Source organism: Falco rusticolus, chromosome 14 (genome assembly GCF_015220075.1).
Source record: "Falco rusticolus isolate bFalRus1 chromosome 14, bFalRus1.pri, whole genome shotgun sequence".
Lineage (NCBI taxonomy): Eukaryota > Metazoa > Chordata > Aves > Falconiformes > Falconidae > Falco > Falco rusticolus.
In genome coordinates, this window is record NC_051200.1 from 7,658,850 (window position 1) to 7,676,581 (window position 17,732).

A 17,732-nucleotide genomic window follows, 5' to 3' on the forward strand; every position below is an offset into this window, starting at 1 on the left:
GCTCATTTGCAGTGATGGTAGTAGTCAGACAGACTGTTCATCTGCCTATTCTGAGAGTAAGCATGCATCATAACAGTCAGCTTACAATACACAGGGGAGTTTTTCAGCTAATTTGTTTTCTTGGAAAGTGCTCAACCAGAAGAAAACCACCCAACAAACAAACAAACAAAACAAAAAAATAGAAAAAAACAAAGTCCCAAATACAAACACACACACACACAGAGCCCCCAGGGGTTCCCTACTGTTCCCAAAGACCTGGAAAGGGAAATTATGTGAACTGTTGCTAATGTAACACATTAGACTGTAGAAGCTGAGTTGTCATTAGAAAGAAACATGCTACACCCATCTTTAGAATTAAACATTTTTATTTTTGCCATAGAAAGCTCTAAGAACTAATATCAAGTATTGATTAATGAAAAGTAGAACACAACTTTTAAAAGTATGTTAAGGAAAGACTGTACAACTATATACATTAAAGATGTGGCAAAAGTGATAAATGCTTCACATGGAACAATTCCTAGGCAATAGCTGTAGAACTCCATGTTCAATGTATATAGTCATCAGCTTCTGCATCTTTTTATAAGCTGCATGCCTTAACATTACAAAATAAATAAGCAGTCAATTGTTGTCTCAATATTTGTTTAATTCACATACTGGAATGCTATGGTATGAGTCCCCAAAGAAACCATACAGTGAGGATGCAGCCACCGTTATCATACTTTGCAGCAGATCCATTGTTCTTATATGCATATAAATGACTGTGAGGTTTGCTACCATACTCTGTTAAAATTTTTACTTTTTATATAAATGCTTTTTCAGATTCAATCATTTTCTTCCATTACCCCAAAGCCAATTTCTCAATATTTACATAAGATTTTTCATTAAGTTAAACTGGAAGGTAAGTGTTTACAAAAACAAACAAAAAATCAAATATATGTGCAATAGCCAGAAATCTAAATATAAAAGCTCATAGCCCCATAAAAAGTTTTAAACGAATGGATTTAACACGTTTCCAAACCAATAAATACAGGTAGTGAAATTAAAAAAATGTTTTACATGACCTCTGCACTTTGGATATCAAAAATCACTTCCAAGGAAAACTGAAGACCCTGAGACACATGCAAGCAAGCACGAGTCTTCTAGCAAAAATAGTTACAAAGCCCTAATTTTCCAGTTTTCCTCAAAAAAAAAAAAAAAAGATACCTTTAGTAGGCACAGTTCAATTTAAGGTCTTAAATATATCAGCAGCAAATATTGATAGCCATTATATTTAGCTATTACTGAATGTACACTTTGCAGTGTATGCTTACTTCCATATGTGTCACATCAATAACAAAAATAACATTGTATTTTTTTCTCATCAAAAAGTTCAGGAAGTCTCAATATAGCACTCACCCAGGTGTGTCAGAGCTACCTGTGCCAATACAGGCCATCAGCACTTACATCTTGGGATGATTATGTTTGACTACTGAAATGCCATCTCAGATAACATCCAACCTGTAACATCTGAAAGCATACCCCATTATATTCAAAGGGGTCTGCAATATGACCTGAAAATAATCATGTCTATCATCTTCTTGTCCTACAAAACAGAGGTGCTGAGCATTACATGAATAAGGTAAACAAATCCTCCTCTTTTTCCCATCGTTACTCATACAGATTTCTGGTACCCTTTTTTATAGTTCAAGTTGCATTTGAACCATTTACCATTTAAATGTCTTTCTGTCTAGAGCATCATATGTCTAAAACCTTAACTTTCAAGGTCACAGGATCAAGATGCTTGCTTAAAACGTGAACAAGAAAAAACTTTCAACTGTCATTTAAGCAATGAAAGGTTACGATAACTAATACTATGCACAACAATCTTTCTCAGTCATCTTCTAGAACTTGAGTTGCTTTCCTATTACCATTTACAAAAACTCAACAAGTCACTAAATCTGAAATGTTAAACTATGACTCCAGTAAACAGCTGTTTGTTTTTCTCAGTCTGTTTCCTATTCAAGTTGGACATCTAATTCATCTTCTAAGTGCCTAAACATGTACCAACTGCAAGGAGAAAAAAAGGACAATGTAATAAACCCAAAACTGAAAATGTATGACAACCACCACAGAGAAATATTTTGGATTATGGTGGATGGAGGGTATTTTTTTGATTGTTGGTTTAGTCCTCATGTTTCCACACCTTATAAACAGGGAAGGCGGGGGCGGGGGGGAATATCCAAATCCCTGTTTTACTTAAATATCTAACCAAACAGGCATTACAAGATCCTCAGCAGTCTGTGCTAAATCAACACAACACATAGATAATTTCATAGTTTTTGGAAGTATATGCCAAAGCCTTCAGCTAAAAAGTATTACTTTTATCATCAGTATTAATTTTTTAAAAAATACCAGACTGAAGCCCTTTTGAAGAGCAAAAAATAAGAACAGCACTTTATTCCAAACTAACTACTGGCATCTTTTCTAGTGGTAAACACCCAACATTATTCCTCAAGCTCTGAAAAGGCAAAATTATCTCCTCATTAAGCGTTCTAAGCTTCTTCACTATTGAGCTTCATAGGTTTCGGGCCGGGGGGGGGGGGGGGGGGGGGGGGGCTGTCCCATAGTAAAAGAGTAAAATATGATGGTCCAGTCACTGAATATTCATACTCTGCTCACCACGCTGCCAAGTATAAATAAAGTTTGTTAGCCCTCACTGAATATCTCTTGTTGACAAGACTATTTGCATGATGACAGATGATTCATAGCGCTCATAAGCAGAACTAAGATGCTAGCTCAAAAATACACTACTCCAAACTACTGAATCAGTTATTTTGGACCCTTGCAGTAATGCGCTGTTCACAAAAATAAACTTAAGTTGTGGGATGTTTTCTTTTAATGGTTCCATATTCAAGTGACTACAACGAAAAATCTGTTTCCTTGGTTAACATCTAAACAGAATCCAGCATTAAAGTGCCAACATAAAAGAAAAGGTTTACATAGTGCGGGTACAGAAATACCTCAATTACTTTAGAAGAAAGATTTCTAGCTCTTTAGAAGAAATTGTACCTTTTCAAGCTACAAATCCCCACGTTTTGATCAAAATTAACATACCAGAAAACACTGCCAGCTCCTTAGAAATGTCTCGCTTCCTATGCAAGTAACCTTTCAGATGAATTGCTTCCACAAATCACTTGCAGCTACTAATGATCCATTGTAAATGCTACCATTTGATGACTTGGTAGAACAAGTTAACTTGTTTTCACTTTAACATTTGATTTTACAATGATTTTAACAGTTCATTTAAAACAGCTGCGATATTCAGCTGCACTGAATCCTTTTTCCAGCATTTAATGTATTTCAGTAAGATTCCGGTATTACAAACTCAAATTCAGTACTTCCCTCTGATGGATTTTGTTTAAAAATTGCTTCATTTCCCTGTGGAATGAAAATGTCATCCCAGGTAATTTGTTTGGCTGGAGTGTTAGATGTTGTTCCTTCAGTACCATCCTTCCCTGTGCCAACACGATAAACAATTCCACCCTCGTTTATTACCGGTATACTGCTTGAGTGATTAGCAATGTACGCATACTGTCTGATCTGCAAAGACCTGCAAGGATGCAATCGATAAAGCTTGGTGTCTCCAGAAGGGTCTTGGCTATGAACTGATCTTATGTGGGAGGCCGTAATTTGGTAGTTGATGAACGATTTCCCACATGCCAAGCACTGATACCTTCGCTCACCGGTGTGGTGAATCTCATGCTTTGTACGGTATTCTGCAAGAGGAAACACTTTGTCACAGTATCGACATGGATACTTCTTCTCCCAGGAGTGAACGTTAAAATGTCTCCGTAAACTCGTCAGACAGGCATACGATCTCTTACACACAATACAAATGTAGTAGACTCTTCCATCCACTATGAGCTCGTAATGGTCATCGTGCTTTACTTTCATGCGCTTCCTGTTTGGAGAATCACCACCAGATGTTCTGGGCGTTTCATCAGGCTTGGCTTCACCTTCCTCAGAATCACCCTTCACAGGAATGACTATGTCGTACGTATCCTCACCGATATTTGCATAAACCTTACAGCCTGTGGATAAGCCTTCGATTTCAGTTGCTGTATCTAATGTTATGATTTTCTGCCCTTCCACCGCTGGCTTTGATGCTATACCTGAACCCAACTCCTTGTTGTTTCCGGTAAGGACATCTGAGATTTTTATTTTAAATTCTCCAGGTTTAGAAGATGGCTCTTGTGAACATGTTACAACCTGCTTTTTCTGTACACCTGATCCTTCTGTGGTTGCTGCCTTGGGTGTAGAAGGTTGCTGAACCAAATTGCTACTGCTCACTGAATCAGGACTAGAGGAGCTAATGATGGCGACATCATCTTCAACAACCTCTTCATCATCAACAGCAGTTGTTTCCACTTCAGTTAAGGAGCCATTATTAGATGGCTGCTGGTTCTCCTCAACTAAATTAATTGTAGGGGTCACATGTGTTTGATGCGAGGAGCTGGCACTGAGTGATGAGTTAAGCAGAGGCTTATTTAGCACAATGATACTAGGAGTCAAATGCTGCGGTGCCGCAGAGACAAGCGATGCGGTGCTCGATTGCATTTGGGTTGGGCTAAGCTGACTGGCACAAGAAGTGAGTTTTTGAGCTGCTGTGATGCTTGTCAAATGGGGAGAGCCACCGCCGCCACACGATTTTTGGTCAGAAACTCCAGCCAGACTTGGGCAAGGCTGGTTCTGGGTTGCAGCATTTGTATCTTTAGTACATTCTTTTGGGGGAACAATCTCAGAGCAAAAAATTACATCATCATCCTCATCATCTGAATCGCTCACCGTAATTTTTGTAGTCTCATATTCTATGCCACGTAAGGAGAATGACTGTGTTATAACCGGCATCCCATCCATTACCTCTTGACTCTCTGGCCTTATTACTGGTACTTGTGTTTGAGCGTCCTTTTGACCAGGACTGGAAGTTGAAGCTTCGGAAGCACCACCTTTGACCTCGCTTGGCATGTCTTTTCCTTCAGATGGAGGTACACCCAGATCAGCTATGAATTTAATACCAAGCTGTTGCCCTGATTTAATGAGTTCATCAAGTAAATCTGATCGAATGCTGATTATTTTGGAACTATAAATATAGTTAAGAATTTCTGAAAAAATTTCTGCTCTTACAAAGCTCAGTTCAACCACCTGCCCAGCCTCTGAGAAAAGGTGGTGAAAATAAGTGCTGGAGGCTGAGAGGATGTTTCTGTGAGCTCGAAATTTGCGGTCCTCCACGATGACAGTAACATCACAAAAAAGTCCGTGGCCACGTTGTTCGTTCAAAGACTGAAGGAGCACGCTAGAATATTGTGCGTCTGTTGCAGAAATCAGGTTTTTCCCCTCCATTCCTACAAAGAGAAAGTAAAAGGCATCAAATTAGTAAAAATACAGCTTTACAGTTTTAACTGCACAACGTTCCCACATCTGTTTATTCCTTCTTCTGAAAAAAGGAGATACAAATCTGAGACTGTATTCATAAGCTTACAAGCTGTAGAAGGAGATACAAATCTGAGATTGTATTCATAAGCTTACAAGCTGTAGCACTCTGCAAATCTTACTGTTATTTTTCCCTTTACCTTCTACACAAGGCATGTGAACTTCTGAATACATCCTCCATCCTTACCAGGTGAGCAACAGAGAAAGAACCGCTTGTCCAATTCAACAGCAAGTAAGGTAAATTTGAGAACCAGGGTGCAAGATGTGGGTCCCTCAAAAGGCTTTAAACATAATTTGATATTTACTTTAATATTCCACAAATTGTTGTGAGAAAGCCTGGGTTATTTATGGGCCAGACAACAAAACCTGTGTACCTATATATTACCAGCCGACTGAGGGTAATGCCGATGCTATTGAGAGACTTCATTTCCTGGCCCAGAAAAATAAACTTTTAAGGTTTTTTTACACACATACCCCTCCATATACTTGCAAGCTTGCTTTGTGTTTGGAACCAAGACACTAAGGCAACACGGTAAAAAAGATCTGTAAAGTCAAACTGCTGTGATCTGTTGGCACTTCCAAGTCGAAGCACCCAACAAGCGGCAAAAAAACATCAAAACCCACCGACAGCGAGTTTAAGGGTTTATGGGGTTTTTTCCCCCTCGTAAAACTTTGTTTCCTGCCGGGAGGGCAGGATGTGCCGAGGAGGCCGCGGCCCACGCCCGCCGAGCCCCCCCATCCCCGCCCGCCGAGCCCCCCCAGCCCGGCCACGGCCCCCAGCGCTGCTCCGGCCGCCCCGGCCCGCCGCCCCGCGGAAGTTTACCATGAAAGCGGGCGCTGCCAGCCCGGAGGGCACCGTCGTGGGGGCGGCGGGCGGGCGGGCGCCGGGGGCCCCCTCACGCAGCCGGAGCGGCGGCGGCGCTGACAGGCGGCGGGCCCCGGGAGCGGCCCAGCAGCGGCGGCCGGAGGTGACGGGCGGCCCCTCCGCCGCCTTCCCGCAGCCAGGCCGTGCCCGCCGCCGCCGCTTCCTGCTGGTGGCGAGGCGAACGGGGCCGGCCCGCCGCGGCGGCGGGGCGGGGGGGGGGGGGGGGCGGGGGGAAGGCAGCCCGCGGCGCGGAGGGGGAGGGCGAGGGCCCGCGTTACCTGCGCTCCCGCCGCCCTTCCCGCACAACAGGCATCGGCGGCCGCCGCCGCTTCCCGGACTCGGGCGCCGCCCCCGCTGCGCGGCCGCCAGGGGGCGCTGCCCCGCGCCGCTCTGCCCCTGCGGGCCGCCACGCTCCGCCCGAGCGCTCTCGTCACCCTTCGGCTCCCCGACCGAACGGCCTCGGGACCCTTCGGGCGCGCTCGGGGCCGGAAGCGCGGCGGGGCGGCCCTCCCGCCGCCTGAAGCGGGGCCCGAGGCTGGGCCGGGGGGGGGCGCGCTGCGGCGGTGCCTGGCGGGGGCTCCCCCCGTGGCGCCCCGGCTGCGGTACCGGTGCGGCGGGCTGAGGCCGTTGGCGGCTCTCAGCAGTCCCGGGAGGCCGCCTGGGGCCGCCGCCACTCGTGTGGTCGCCGCCAGGTGCGCCGAAGGCCGGTGGCAGGCCCCGAGGCCCCGCCTGTTGGGAATCCCAGAGGGATCCCTCTGGGGAGGCTCTGCACCTTGCCCCGGTCCCCGGCCCTGCTCCACTGAAGGCCTTGGGCAGCCGAGGGCCTTGCTCCAGCCTTGCCGGAGCCTGCCTGGCGGCCAGCTGTCACGCTCTCGGTGCCCGGGTGAAGCCCCCAGCCAGCCCCCCGACACCCACCCTGTGACTTACCGTGCTGGGCAAGGCTGTGGAGGTGTGCTGGCAGCAGCTTACTTCCCGCTGCAGCTTATCTCCTTCCCGGGGTCAGAGAGCAGGCTGCCAGTGCTCTGCCAAGCCCTGATGCAGCTGACACCTCCGCCCTGCTGGGAGGAAATCCCCTGTAACCTAAACCTGAACACCCACGCTTGCAGTGCAGGATCATTTATTTTGTATTCTTTGCACCACAGTGGCACGTGTTGGACTCCGCTAGGAGCTGTGCAGACGTATGTCCTTTGACAAAATGCAGGTCTTGGCACATTTGACGTGGTCATCAAAGTGACACATCTACAATACGGTCTCTTGGAAACTGTCGCTGTTCGTGAATTCTCAAAGAGCACCAAGATCATAAAAGATATTTTTCATCTTCAGTTACTGATCTGTGCTCTTTTTTTTTTTTTTTTTTTTTCTTCCCCCCCACTCTATGCATTTTGTGGACTTGAACCACAGGGGTTCTTGATATTTCTCAAGATTCAAAAACTGCTAAGAACAAATGTCCTTCTATCAAGTTCAACCAAAAATATTAACAGGCCACAATCACCAGCACAAATGACTGCAATCCCTCACTGCATACATCAGCAACAAAATGGTCCTGCCTAGGTTTATGATCTCTTCTAGAAAAAAAATCACCTGCCATGCTCCCTGTATTTGTATAGCTAGTAGCAGAAGTGCCTTTTTAAAGCGAGCCTTCAGATCTAAATTGTTACAAAGCTGGTTTCTGTTTATTTATAGGTTTTTCCAGAGAGTTGAGTGAAGAAGAATAAATAGTAGAAAAGAATAATCAGGGGAAAAGGTAAGCTTTTCTTCCTTATATAACTTTTCAGTTAAATTTTCTCCTTTGATACAGGTTCTTAGTCGGTTTTACGCAGCAGGTTATATTAAATAAAAATACTGTAATTGTTTTAATTCTTAATGTATAATCCAGTGTTCTTTTTTCTCCTCCAAAAATGTCTGTTGGTCCAATTAAACCATTTCTTAGCCTTTCGCTTTAAGGAGTTTTCTTCTCCTCAATGCCTATCTCATTTCTAAGTAACCAACAGGAAAATCTACAGATAAAGATGAGCACTGATTTGGAAGGAGCCCTGCTCCTGTATCATCACAATTTCTCAAAAATCAGGTTTAAACTGCTTACCCTTAAGCACAGAAATGCTGGTCTAATTTTTTTTTTAAAAAAAAGATGGTCTAATTGTGAGAGTTGCACCATCTCCTTTACTTTTACCTTTTTGCAGAAACTTCTCTCTCTCTGGCAATTTCTTATATCAGATAGAAAATCTGAACCCCGCTGTCACCTTGCCCTGGTCAGGGCACAGCTACTGCTTTGACCAGCTTAATTTTATTAAAGCTGCCATTCAGTCCTCCTGCACCTGAATGCAGAATTTCAGCGTATTTTTTTGTCTAGCATGCCCCTCAGTTTTTATTGTTGTTTTTTTTCTCTTTTATATTTACATAATCCTAGAAAGTATTTGGTGATTTGACTCACATAAAAACTTACATAGTGACAAATTAAAAGAACCATTTTATCTAGGATATTGACAAGAAACATCTAGAACATAGAACGAAATGTGACATTCTTGGAACTGAAAAAATAAATAAGAGACACAATAGCAACTTTTATTTCAATGCATAGAAGTTATAAAAAAATTTAGAATAGAGGCTCTGAAAAACCTAAGTATAAATTTAAAGAAGTAATGTGTAGGCTTTTGCAAAAAGACAAAAAAAATACACAATTCAGTGACAAGTTTTCAGCTAGGCAATTTGAAGAGCTCTCATCTTTTTTAAAAATACAGCTTATGGGAACAGAAAATTCTTCTAAAGACTTGACAAATCTGAGACACAAAGAAGCATTCTCTGTCATGAGAAAATGTATTTTACATTAAAATAAATTTGATAAACAGGACAGGAATTTCCCCTTAGGGCCTTCGGTAAAATCAAAATTCAACAGTTATCCTAGCTAAGACTACTTTTAGAGACAGAAATATTATTCCACTGTGGAATTTAAAATGAAACACCACTACTTCCAAAGGACTCTAAAATACTAATTTCCACCATTCACATTTTGAGGAATTTTCAAAGAGTATTTTTCCTGTCAATCCCATATAAAACCTTATATAACTGAATTTAAAGTCCAGTGATACGTTTTATTGACATTAGCAGTTGCTGTAGATGCTGTTACATACTGTATATATGTGCATTGTGTAACCTGTGTATAAAAATACTTCAAATCACTTTACAATATTAAGTCGTGGAGGTGCAGAGTGCTCCCGAGAAGTAGATGTTTTAGTCACCGTTTTGCCAAGACAGACCCTGGGTTGCAGACACAAGTGGCCTTATCATGAGAGCTGCCTCAGCACCACCGAAGGCTGGCAGCCAGCTGTGCCAAGCACTGCAGCGCTCAGTGCCTCTGAACCCCCCTGACCGTCCGCCTCTCAGCCAGCCCGAGTCAGCACACAGCAAACCCAGACTCCAGTCCACAGCACGCTACCGCTGGCCGCATTTCAGGGCCTTCCACCCCTTTTCTGGGGCAGCCCCAAGCCCTGGCTGGGGGGGGATCCCAGGGGAGAAGCTGGGGAGGACCATGTGCCCTCATGAAGGCCTCAGGGGTACATTTACTTGCCACATGGACAGGTCCCTACTTTACATGTCTGGCCCAGCAGCTTCCATCTTTCTCACGGGTTGATGGTATGACCTCCTGTAACCAGTGCTGGGACTACATAGTGGCCTGGACTTCTTCCTGGGGACATCTGACTTCACATACCACAGGGGTAAATGAACGTGGGCAGCCTGCGAGGAGAGCGTGGACACAGTCTGCTAAGTCTCAGGATCACTTTAGGTTTCAGGTTCTTCCTGAGACTGGAAGTTCAGAGAGGCAAAGTCACTGAGCCAGCTGGCAAAAATGCAGCCACTGCAGGCTGCCAGCTGTCTCATTCAGATGACCCTACCACCAATCAAAACAACAGTCTTTTAAAAGACAGCCCTATCTAGTTTAATTAGACAAGCAGTACTCCCTGACATCAAAATATTCACAAAGCTCCACAGGAGAGAGATACCAGGCTGTCCTTGGACAGACACAGGGTACGGTAACGCTACACATATGCAAACCTTTGGCAGCATCTTTTCCATCCCCATTCTGCATGTGGTCACATGCACCCAAAATAATACACAATTCAAATAAGCTTCCTCCTTACAGATATTTTTTTAAATGGGCTTATGATAGGTTAGGGAATTAAAGTAGTGTTTCATTTGTAAAAAAGAGGGCTGACATACGATGCCTTTTCTAGACAGCATATGCCCCGTTTATGCCGAGCTCGCAGGAGCCTAGTGATATCACACCGCATTTCCCAGGTCAGAGCAGAAATTCGGTTGTTTTTTTAAGCAAGCACCACCGGAGGGTGCTCAGACCTGGCAGCCTGAAGAGGAAGGACGCTCACAGAAGGACAGTGAGCGCCTTATCTTAGCACAGGATTTGTACAATTTTAACCCCAAATCGCTGCTGTTCCAGGTGCTCCTTACATGCTGCCGCCGAGGCCGGCGGCCGGGGCCGCGACAGGCCGCTCTGGGAGGGGCCGTTTGTTTTTTTAATCTTCAAAAAAGCGGCCGCGAAGGTGCCGGGCGGCGCCGGGCCCCGGTGCCCGGGGAAGGGGGAAGCCCCGGCGCCCGCAGCCCGGCGGGGAGGTGAGCGACGGAGCCGCCCCGGCGGCGGGAGGCAGGGGTGGGCCGTGAGCTGTCCGCCGGGCAGTGCTGCTCCCGGGCCGCCCTGGACAGCTCCCGGCCGCCACCCGGCGCCGGGCTCCCCGCCGCTGCCCGCCTCGCTGCTCCCCCCCGGCCCCCGGAGCGCGGCCCCCGCGCCGACTTACCTGGCGCCGCCGCTGTCCGCACGTCCATGCTGCCGGCCGGAGCCCAGCCGGCCGCCGCGGGGCTCCCCCACCGCCGGCAGCACAAAGGGAGCCGCCGCCGGGAACGCTGCTGCCGGGAACGCCGCCGCCGCGGCGCCGTGTTGCCGCACGGGCGGGTGGGGCGGTGCGCCCGCGGGCGGGGTCGGCCCGCTCCCGCCCCGCCGCCCGCCCCCGCCCGGCCGGGAGGGCGCCGGAAGCCGCGCGCCGCCCGGAAGTGGCTCATCCGCCGCCGCCGCCGCCATGGCGCCGGCCGTCGCGTTCGCGCAGCCCGCCCGCCGCCAGCCCCGAGCGCCGCGGCCGCCGGTCCCGGTCCCGGTCGCGCTCCCGTGAGCGCAACGGCCTGAAGCGCCCGAGCCACCGACGGAGCCGCAGCTGGTCCCGCTCCCGCGAGCGCACCCCCGGCGGGCCGCGCTCCGCCGCGCACCACGGCCACCACCACGGCAAGGCCTGGCCCGAGTACTACGAGAAGGAGAAGGAGGAGATCCTGCGGCAGAGGCGAGCGCCCGCCCGGGCTGGCCCGGCCCGGGGCTTCCCGTGGGGCCTGTCGTGCCCGTTCCTCCCCGCCGCTCGGAGGAACCGGCGCTCCCGGGGCGCGCAGAGCAGGAACCGGGACAGTGGTTCCCGGGGCGGGGGTGGCCGGGCCTGTTGCTGTGCGGGGCCTTTCAGGGCCTGGCGGCGCGTTGCGTTAACCCCTTCGGCCTTCCCTGGCGGCGGGCACGGCGTGAGGCGTTCCCCGCGGTTGTACTGGCAGGCCGGGGCGCCCGGGCGGGCCGGGGCTGGGCCGGGCTGGGCTGACACCCCGTCCTCCGCAGCGGGCTGGGCTGGGAGGGTGCTGACACCCCTTACCCGCCCATCTGCAGCATACGGAGCTTTGCTGCTGGCTGCTTGTTCTCCTTACTGTGGCTGCTGTAGGCAATTAGAAGTGGGAACGGGTATCAGACTTCAGATGTTTACGTGCTGGGTGTAGCACCTGGGCTTCAGCGAAGGTGTTTTCCGTTACAGGAGACTCAATGAGAGAGAGAGAATTGGAGAACTGGGGGCACCTGAAGTCTGGGGACTGTCACCAAAGGTTCCTGACCCCGAGTAAGGCATATCTTCTTTACTTCCGTTTTTTATGATATGGATTGTATGTCAGTTTAACTTAAAAAAAGTCTTAGCCCTACTCTGGTCCCTTTGCCACAATTCATGTGTCGGTTCATTTCTGAATCAACATAATGAGATTATTAGTTTTCTTTTTTCCCCCCAAATAATTCTATCATACGGATTATGAGAGAGATGATTTATTGTAGATCAGGTGGCCTTCATGTTGCGGTTCTGAAAGCAGCTCCCATGCTGCAAATTAGCTGTTTAATAATTACTCTATTGCAAGTATTGACTCAAAATCTGCAAGCATGTGCCTTTGATCTTGAATATTACAAAATAGATTTTAAATAGCAAACTTTTATTTTTATTCAGTTCCGATGAGCATACACCAGTAGAAGATGAAGAGGCAAAATCCAAGAGTAGTTCTTCAGATTCCAGCTCAGAAGGTATTTTGGTTTGCTTACACAGCTTGTTTTAAAAATGGGATGCTACCAAGTCTAGAACCCACTGTTGTTGCTTGCAAGAGGTTCACTGACTTTGATAGGTGGAAGTGAGCGTGGTGGACTCCAGTTCAAAGGAGAGCGTTGTTTTGGAAAGGTCGGGAAATGCATATGGAGCTAGATGATCTTTGTTCTCCAATGTTATCTTTTTAAAACATTTAGAGGAAAAAAAGAAAAAGAAGAAGAAAAGAAAGAAGAAAAAGCGGAAGGCATCCAAAAGAAAAAGCAGAAAACATTCTGAGGACAGCGACAGCGAGTCAGAGTCTGAGCAGAACTCCAGCGGTAAGAAACGAGGGTTTCAGCTAATGTGCGTGGTGCAAGAACTCTCCTTCTCTCCTCTGAACACAAAGTGGTGCTTCTGGCTTTTGTTGCACGCTTGCAGTGTTCTGAAATTACAGAGCTGCAGCATCAGTCTGTTCTTTTCTTTCACCATCTTGCTGGGTTTGTAGTGCCTTTTCCTTGAGTGCTTGTGGTCTGGCCTCAGGAAATAGGGTTTCTGAATTTAGCATCCGTTGAGCATCTTGTGCCAGAGGTATGTTTAGTACGTTCTCATACCGAACAATACTGCAGGTAGGTTTCTACTAATACTTCTCAGTATTATTTGGTACCTAGACAAATCGCATCTGAGAAACTCTGTAGCGTGGCATTCTGGTGGAGGCAGTTAGTTATTCACAGTGCAGTAAACTACTTAGTTATAACTATTCATCTCCTTTTGCTAATTATACATACTTTCATTTTTCAGATGAAGATAAAAAGAAAAGCAAGAAGAAGAAAAAGAAGAACAGAAAGTAAGTTTCCAGGTAGTCGTGTGTAATTCTCCCTGCTTTTAACTAGAGGGAAGTACCACTTCCTTAGCAGGTAGTGAGGAAGGCTGAGCACTCTTGTGATTAGGGCTGTAAATGCTGTCAAATAATCTTAATTTGACAGATTTTATTTAAATCTACAGAATATGCAGCATAGAAGACTTGATGCAAAAATAAGGAGCCACTTTCTAACGCTATATGAAAGGCTTAACAGAGTATATATTGTCTTTGTTTTGTTGTAAGGCGTTTTCTATGAAGCAACAATCTATATGCAGACAGCTGGTCTTCCTGTAGGTGGAATTTGCCTTCAGAAACTAATTACCTGAGTATGATTTCCAGCACTTTCTTTCATCTTAGATTTTGGTAAATAGCATGTCTGTCTTTGACTTTATCACAGGAAGAAGTATAAGAAAAAGAAAAATAAAAGAAGCAGGAAGGAATCCAGTGATTCAAGTAGTGAGGATTCTGATGATGAAACGTTTCAAGGGGAAGATCTCTGGATTGAGAGGTCAAGTAGGTTCACCTGACTTTAAACTTGGGTTGAAACTTCTTGATGTCCTTTTCATGAATTCTTTGTTAGGTGTTGCTGACCTGCGTAACTGTTCTGATAACAATGAGCACAACATTAATCTTCCTTGTTATTTGATTGTTGCAGAAAATACAGAAGCTGATAGCTTGATTGGACCAGAAGCCCCCAAAACTCATGCATCTCAGGATGATAGGCCTTTGAAGTGAGTAGCCAGCTCTAACAATACTTTGATTGCATCAAGTAAACCAAGCCTGAAAGTTACAGTTCAGAAGGGCTGTTATAACAGTGTACATGCATCAGAGAAATGCTGTGCCAGAAACTCAGACAGAAGTAGTAGTGGTGCTAGCCTGAATTGAGGTAGGAAAGTCTGGTTTATGTGTGTTAACCTTGATTTCTAGAAAATCAATTGTAAGATGTCTATTCTAATGCTCTGCGGTATTGTGACTTTATAGTGTCTTCATTCCTGTGTAATCGGAATGGATTCAACTGGTTATTTAAGATGTTTTTGCTAGTGTTAGCCATAAGGAAGAAATGGAGCAATGTGTGGGAAAGAAAAAGAATGCTTAAAAATGCAGCTGTAGGAAGTAGTGAAGAGGGAAGCTGGATGTTTAGCTCATCTAAATCATGTTCTAGCTCTATATTTGAGACTGATTGAAATCACTGGGATGCTTGTTCGTTTGTTTGTTTAAGCTACGGACATGCCCTCTTGCCTGGTGAAGGTGCAGCCATGGCAGAGTACGTAAAAGCAGGAAAACGTATACCCCGGAGAGGTGAAATCGGCTTGACCAGTGAAGAGATTGCATCGTTTGAGAGCTCTGGTTATGTCATGAGTGGCAGCAGGTATGGTTTTGATGGTGGTAATGGTTCAGTGAAATTTTCAAGAGCTGCTTCCTCTGTTGGCCCATTGGAAGACTGCTTCCAAGCTCTAGATGAAAGCGTGGAGAAGGTGCTCTGTGCGCTTGCAATAATCTGTGCTAAACTTGCTATTGCTATAGACACATGGTGAGTTTTTTAAGGACACTTTCTCCCCAAGAGCAAAAATTCTTTCCAGTTAATAACTTTTAAGTATCTTGTATTCCAAATGAAGAGATGCTTGTGTCAGTCAGGTGGCTCGAAGGTGGTGTGTTTGGACAGCAGAGGTGATGTGCTGGCTCTTCAGTAGGAGACAAATTAAGATGTGAGAGGCTGACTGCACTTTTCTCCGAGTCCAACAGGAATTTCACTTAAATTCTAGGGAACCAGCAGTTGACACCCTGGGAGTAGGCAGGGCTTCCAGCTGACAGGCTGGGAGCAGACACTCCCAGAAGTCAGTTTCTTGCTCTGCCATGCTCCTTTCTGAGAAAGCTTGTGTGCAGTTTGGATTCCCTAGTGTAGGTATCTTTATTTACAAGCCAGTTGATGGATGGAACCCGTGACAGGGAATTGCATCCCTCTGCCCATGCTGATGTACACAATGTTCTCCCCTGCAGACATCGCCGAATGGAAGCTGTGCGTCTGCGTAAAGAGAACCAGATTTACAGCGCAGATGAAAAGAGAGCTCTGGCATCTTTCAACCAGGAGGAGAGGAGGAAACGAGAGAATAAGATCCTCGCAAGTTTTCGAGAGATGGTCTACAGAAAGACTAAGGGCAAAGAGGAAAAATAATTCTTTATTTGAACTGTACACCAGAGATTCTACTAAGCAGCAGCTAACCTGTTCCAGTCATAATTTGAAAAAAGCTCCAAGTGCTGCAGTGCCTTTCACCCAACAGGGCCAAGCCTCAGGAGTGGATCACTTGTATGAAGGAAATACTTTTGTCAGATTGTCTTGGATGATTTATTCACAGTCTACAGGGAATCCCTGTAAAGTGAAAGGCTACAAGGCAGGGAAGGCAGGAACAGGCAGGGAAGGTTAGAGCTGGCAGTGTTCTGTGCTCACTTTCAATTGGAAAAGCAGGAGGATTCCATGGAAGGACTTTTGTTACCTGATGCTGACAAGTGTGATTTTTCCATTTATTTTGATTAATGAGAGTAGGCTGGCCATCAGAAGCAAGCTACCAGTAACAGCAGCAAAAACGAAGGAACTCCTCGGTTCCTGTTTAAGATCTAAGACTATCCACTTAGGTATTTTTTTTTTTGTAAGTCTTTTAGATACTATTTTTTTTCTCGAAACAGTTGTTTGGTTTGTGGTTCAAACTAGACTTGTAAATAGAAATGAGTTTGTAATTTAATACAGATGGGCTTCAATTAAAGCAAGCAGATTGCCATTGGGGTATAAATAGGAGGGTCTGAGCTTCAATCTGCCAAAGCCCATGGTGGAGAACTACGTTGCTTGCTTCTTTTTCTCCTATGTTATACATAGGTATCAGAGCAGTGGGGTGCAGTGATTGGAACCCCTGGATGTACACAGATGGTAACAAGGATGTGTCTTTTAATTTATTTTCATTTTTTTTGCCTGTGGAATTGTTCTAGATTAAAACCTTATTTTAATTCCTGTGGTACTTTAATTTGGTCTGTTTCAGCAGTATCACAGGCTTTCTTTAAACTCTGTGCTTGGAGGCCTATTCCGGATAGTGCTTCTGTGGTGGTTATCTTTGACTCAACTGCATATTTCCAAACATACTGCGCGTTAGCCACCTTTTTCTCAAATGCTTTTAAAGCCAAAATGTTTTCTAAAGGCTATTTTTTTTTTTTTTTTTTGGTTCTCCCGAGTCTCTGTGTTGTAGTTCTGGCAGCAGAGATGTCTTGTATATTTGTATAAAGAAAATAAAAGTCCTATAACATTTGCCCTGGAGTTCTTCAGACCTGGTGTTCGCAAACAAGCAAGTCTGGCCCAGTTGCCTCTTCCTGTTTGCGCTCTGGAACCTGGTTCCATCTTGCTATACCCACCACACCTGCAAGGGACCGTTATATAAAGCCAGCTGCCAGGTCAGGCTGTAGTTAATTTTGCACAGATTTAATGCTTTTTATGTATCCACAGAGCAGAAATGCTAACAAGGATGAGTCATTCTTTCTTAGTTATGTTTATTTGATTCTCCACAAAATACCAACAGTGCATTGGTGACGGCAAACTGGAGAAAATAAGTCTTTCCATGAGGATTGTTTTATTTTCAATAATGTCCTTAAGCCACTTTTGTCTAAACTGACGCTGTTCTGGCCTGGAAGGTGGAATAAAAAGAGGATAAATAGTATGAATAGTATTGAATCTGAGTTTGGCCAGCTCAGAGCTGGCCTTCATGCACAGGGCAAGTGTATCTGCCAAAAAGAACTGTGTAAGCAGATCTGCTAAAAAGAACACCGCTAGACCTGTGTAAGCCCAGGACAAAGTCATTAGGGACACGGCAGATGTTTATGGGGTGGCTATCCCTGCTTGTGGTGGAGTGGTGAAGCTAATCATAAGCAGAGTCAATTAGTTTTACATAGCAAGGTTTTGACAGGTTTCTCCGCCTCTCTGCTGTTACTGCAAACTAACTTAGATCAAGCTCCTCCCTATTTGTTTTTGGCATGGAGAAGCTTGCTAGAACTTCCCAAATTGTTGGTGATGAAGGAGTAGTGCTATTTACCTGTGATTCAGCCTGCTTGGACTCAAGAGTGAAGAATACCTCCGCAGGCAAGGTCTGCAGGAGAGGAGAGGTGGGGCAGAGTTAACATTCAGGACCTC

The 17,732-nt window shown here is 45.7% G+C and overlaps 2 protein-coding genes across 5 annotated transcripts; one reads left to right on the forward strand and one right to left on the reverse strand.

The window, feature by feature from the left end:
• Nucleotides 1–347: 347 nt before the first annotated feature.
• Nucleotides 348–11,283, reverse strand: ZBTB33 (zinc finger and BTB domain containing 33). Of its 4 annotated transcripts, none has more exons than XM_037408166.1 (2): nt 11,140–11,283; nt 348–5,381 (listed from the first exon to the last, which is right to left on the reverse strand). In XM_037408166.1, the coding sequence occupies exons 1-2, from the start codon at nt 11,165–11,167 to the stop codon at nt 3,340–3,342; spliced, it is 2,070 nt and encodes a 689-aa protein (XP_037264063.1). In that variant the 5' UTR covers nt 11,168–11,283; the 3' UTR covers nt 348–3,339. The 4 variants fall into 4 exon arrangements, with proteins under 4 accessions (XP_037264063.1, XP_037264065.1, XP_037264064.1 ...); XM_037408168.1 differs by lacking the exon at nt 11,140–11,283 and adding an exon at nt 7,262–8,345; XM_037408167.1 differs by lacking the exon at nt 11,140–11,283 and adding an exon at nt 6,613–6,706.
• Nucleotides 11,166–17,088, forward strand: LOC119157444 (NFKB activating protein). The gene is made up of 10 exons (XM_037408391.1): nt 11,166–11,290; nt 11,365–11,673; nt 12,181–12,261; nt 12,634–12,707; nt 12,924–13,043; nt 13,504–13,549; nt 13,962–14,077; nt 14,220–14,295; nt 14,784–14,933; nt 15,563–17,088. The coding sequence occupies exons 1-10, from the start codon at nt 11,166–11,168 to the stop codon at nt 15,735–15,737; spliced, it is 1,272 nt and encodes a 423-aa protein (XP_037264288.1). The 3' UTR covers nt 15,738–17,088.
• The last annotated feature ends 644 nt before the right edge of the window (nt 17,089–17,732 follow it).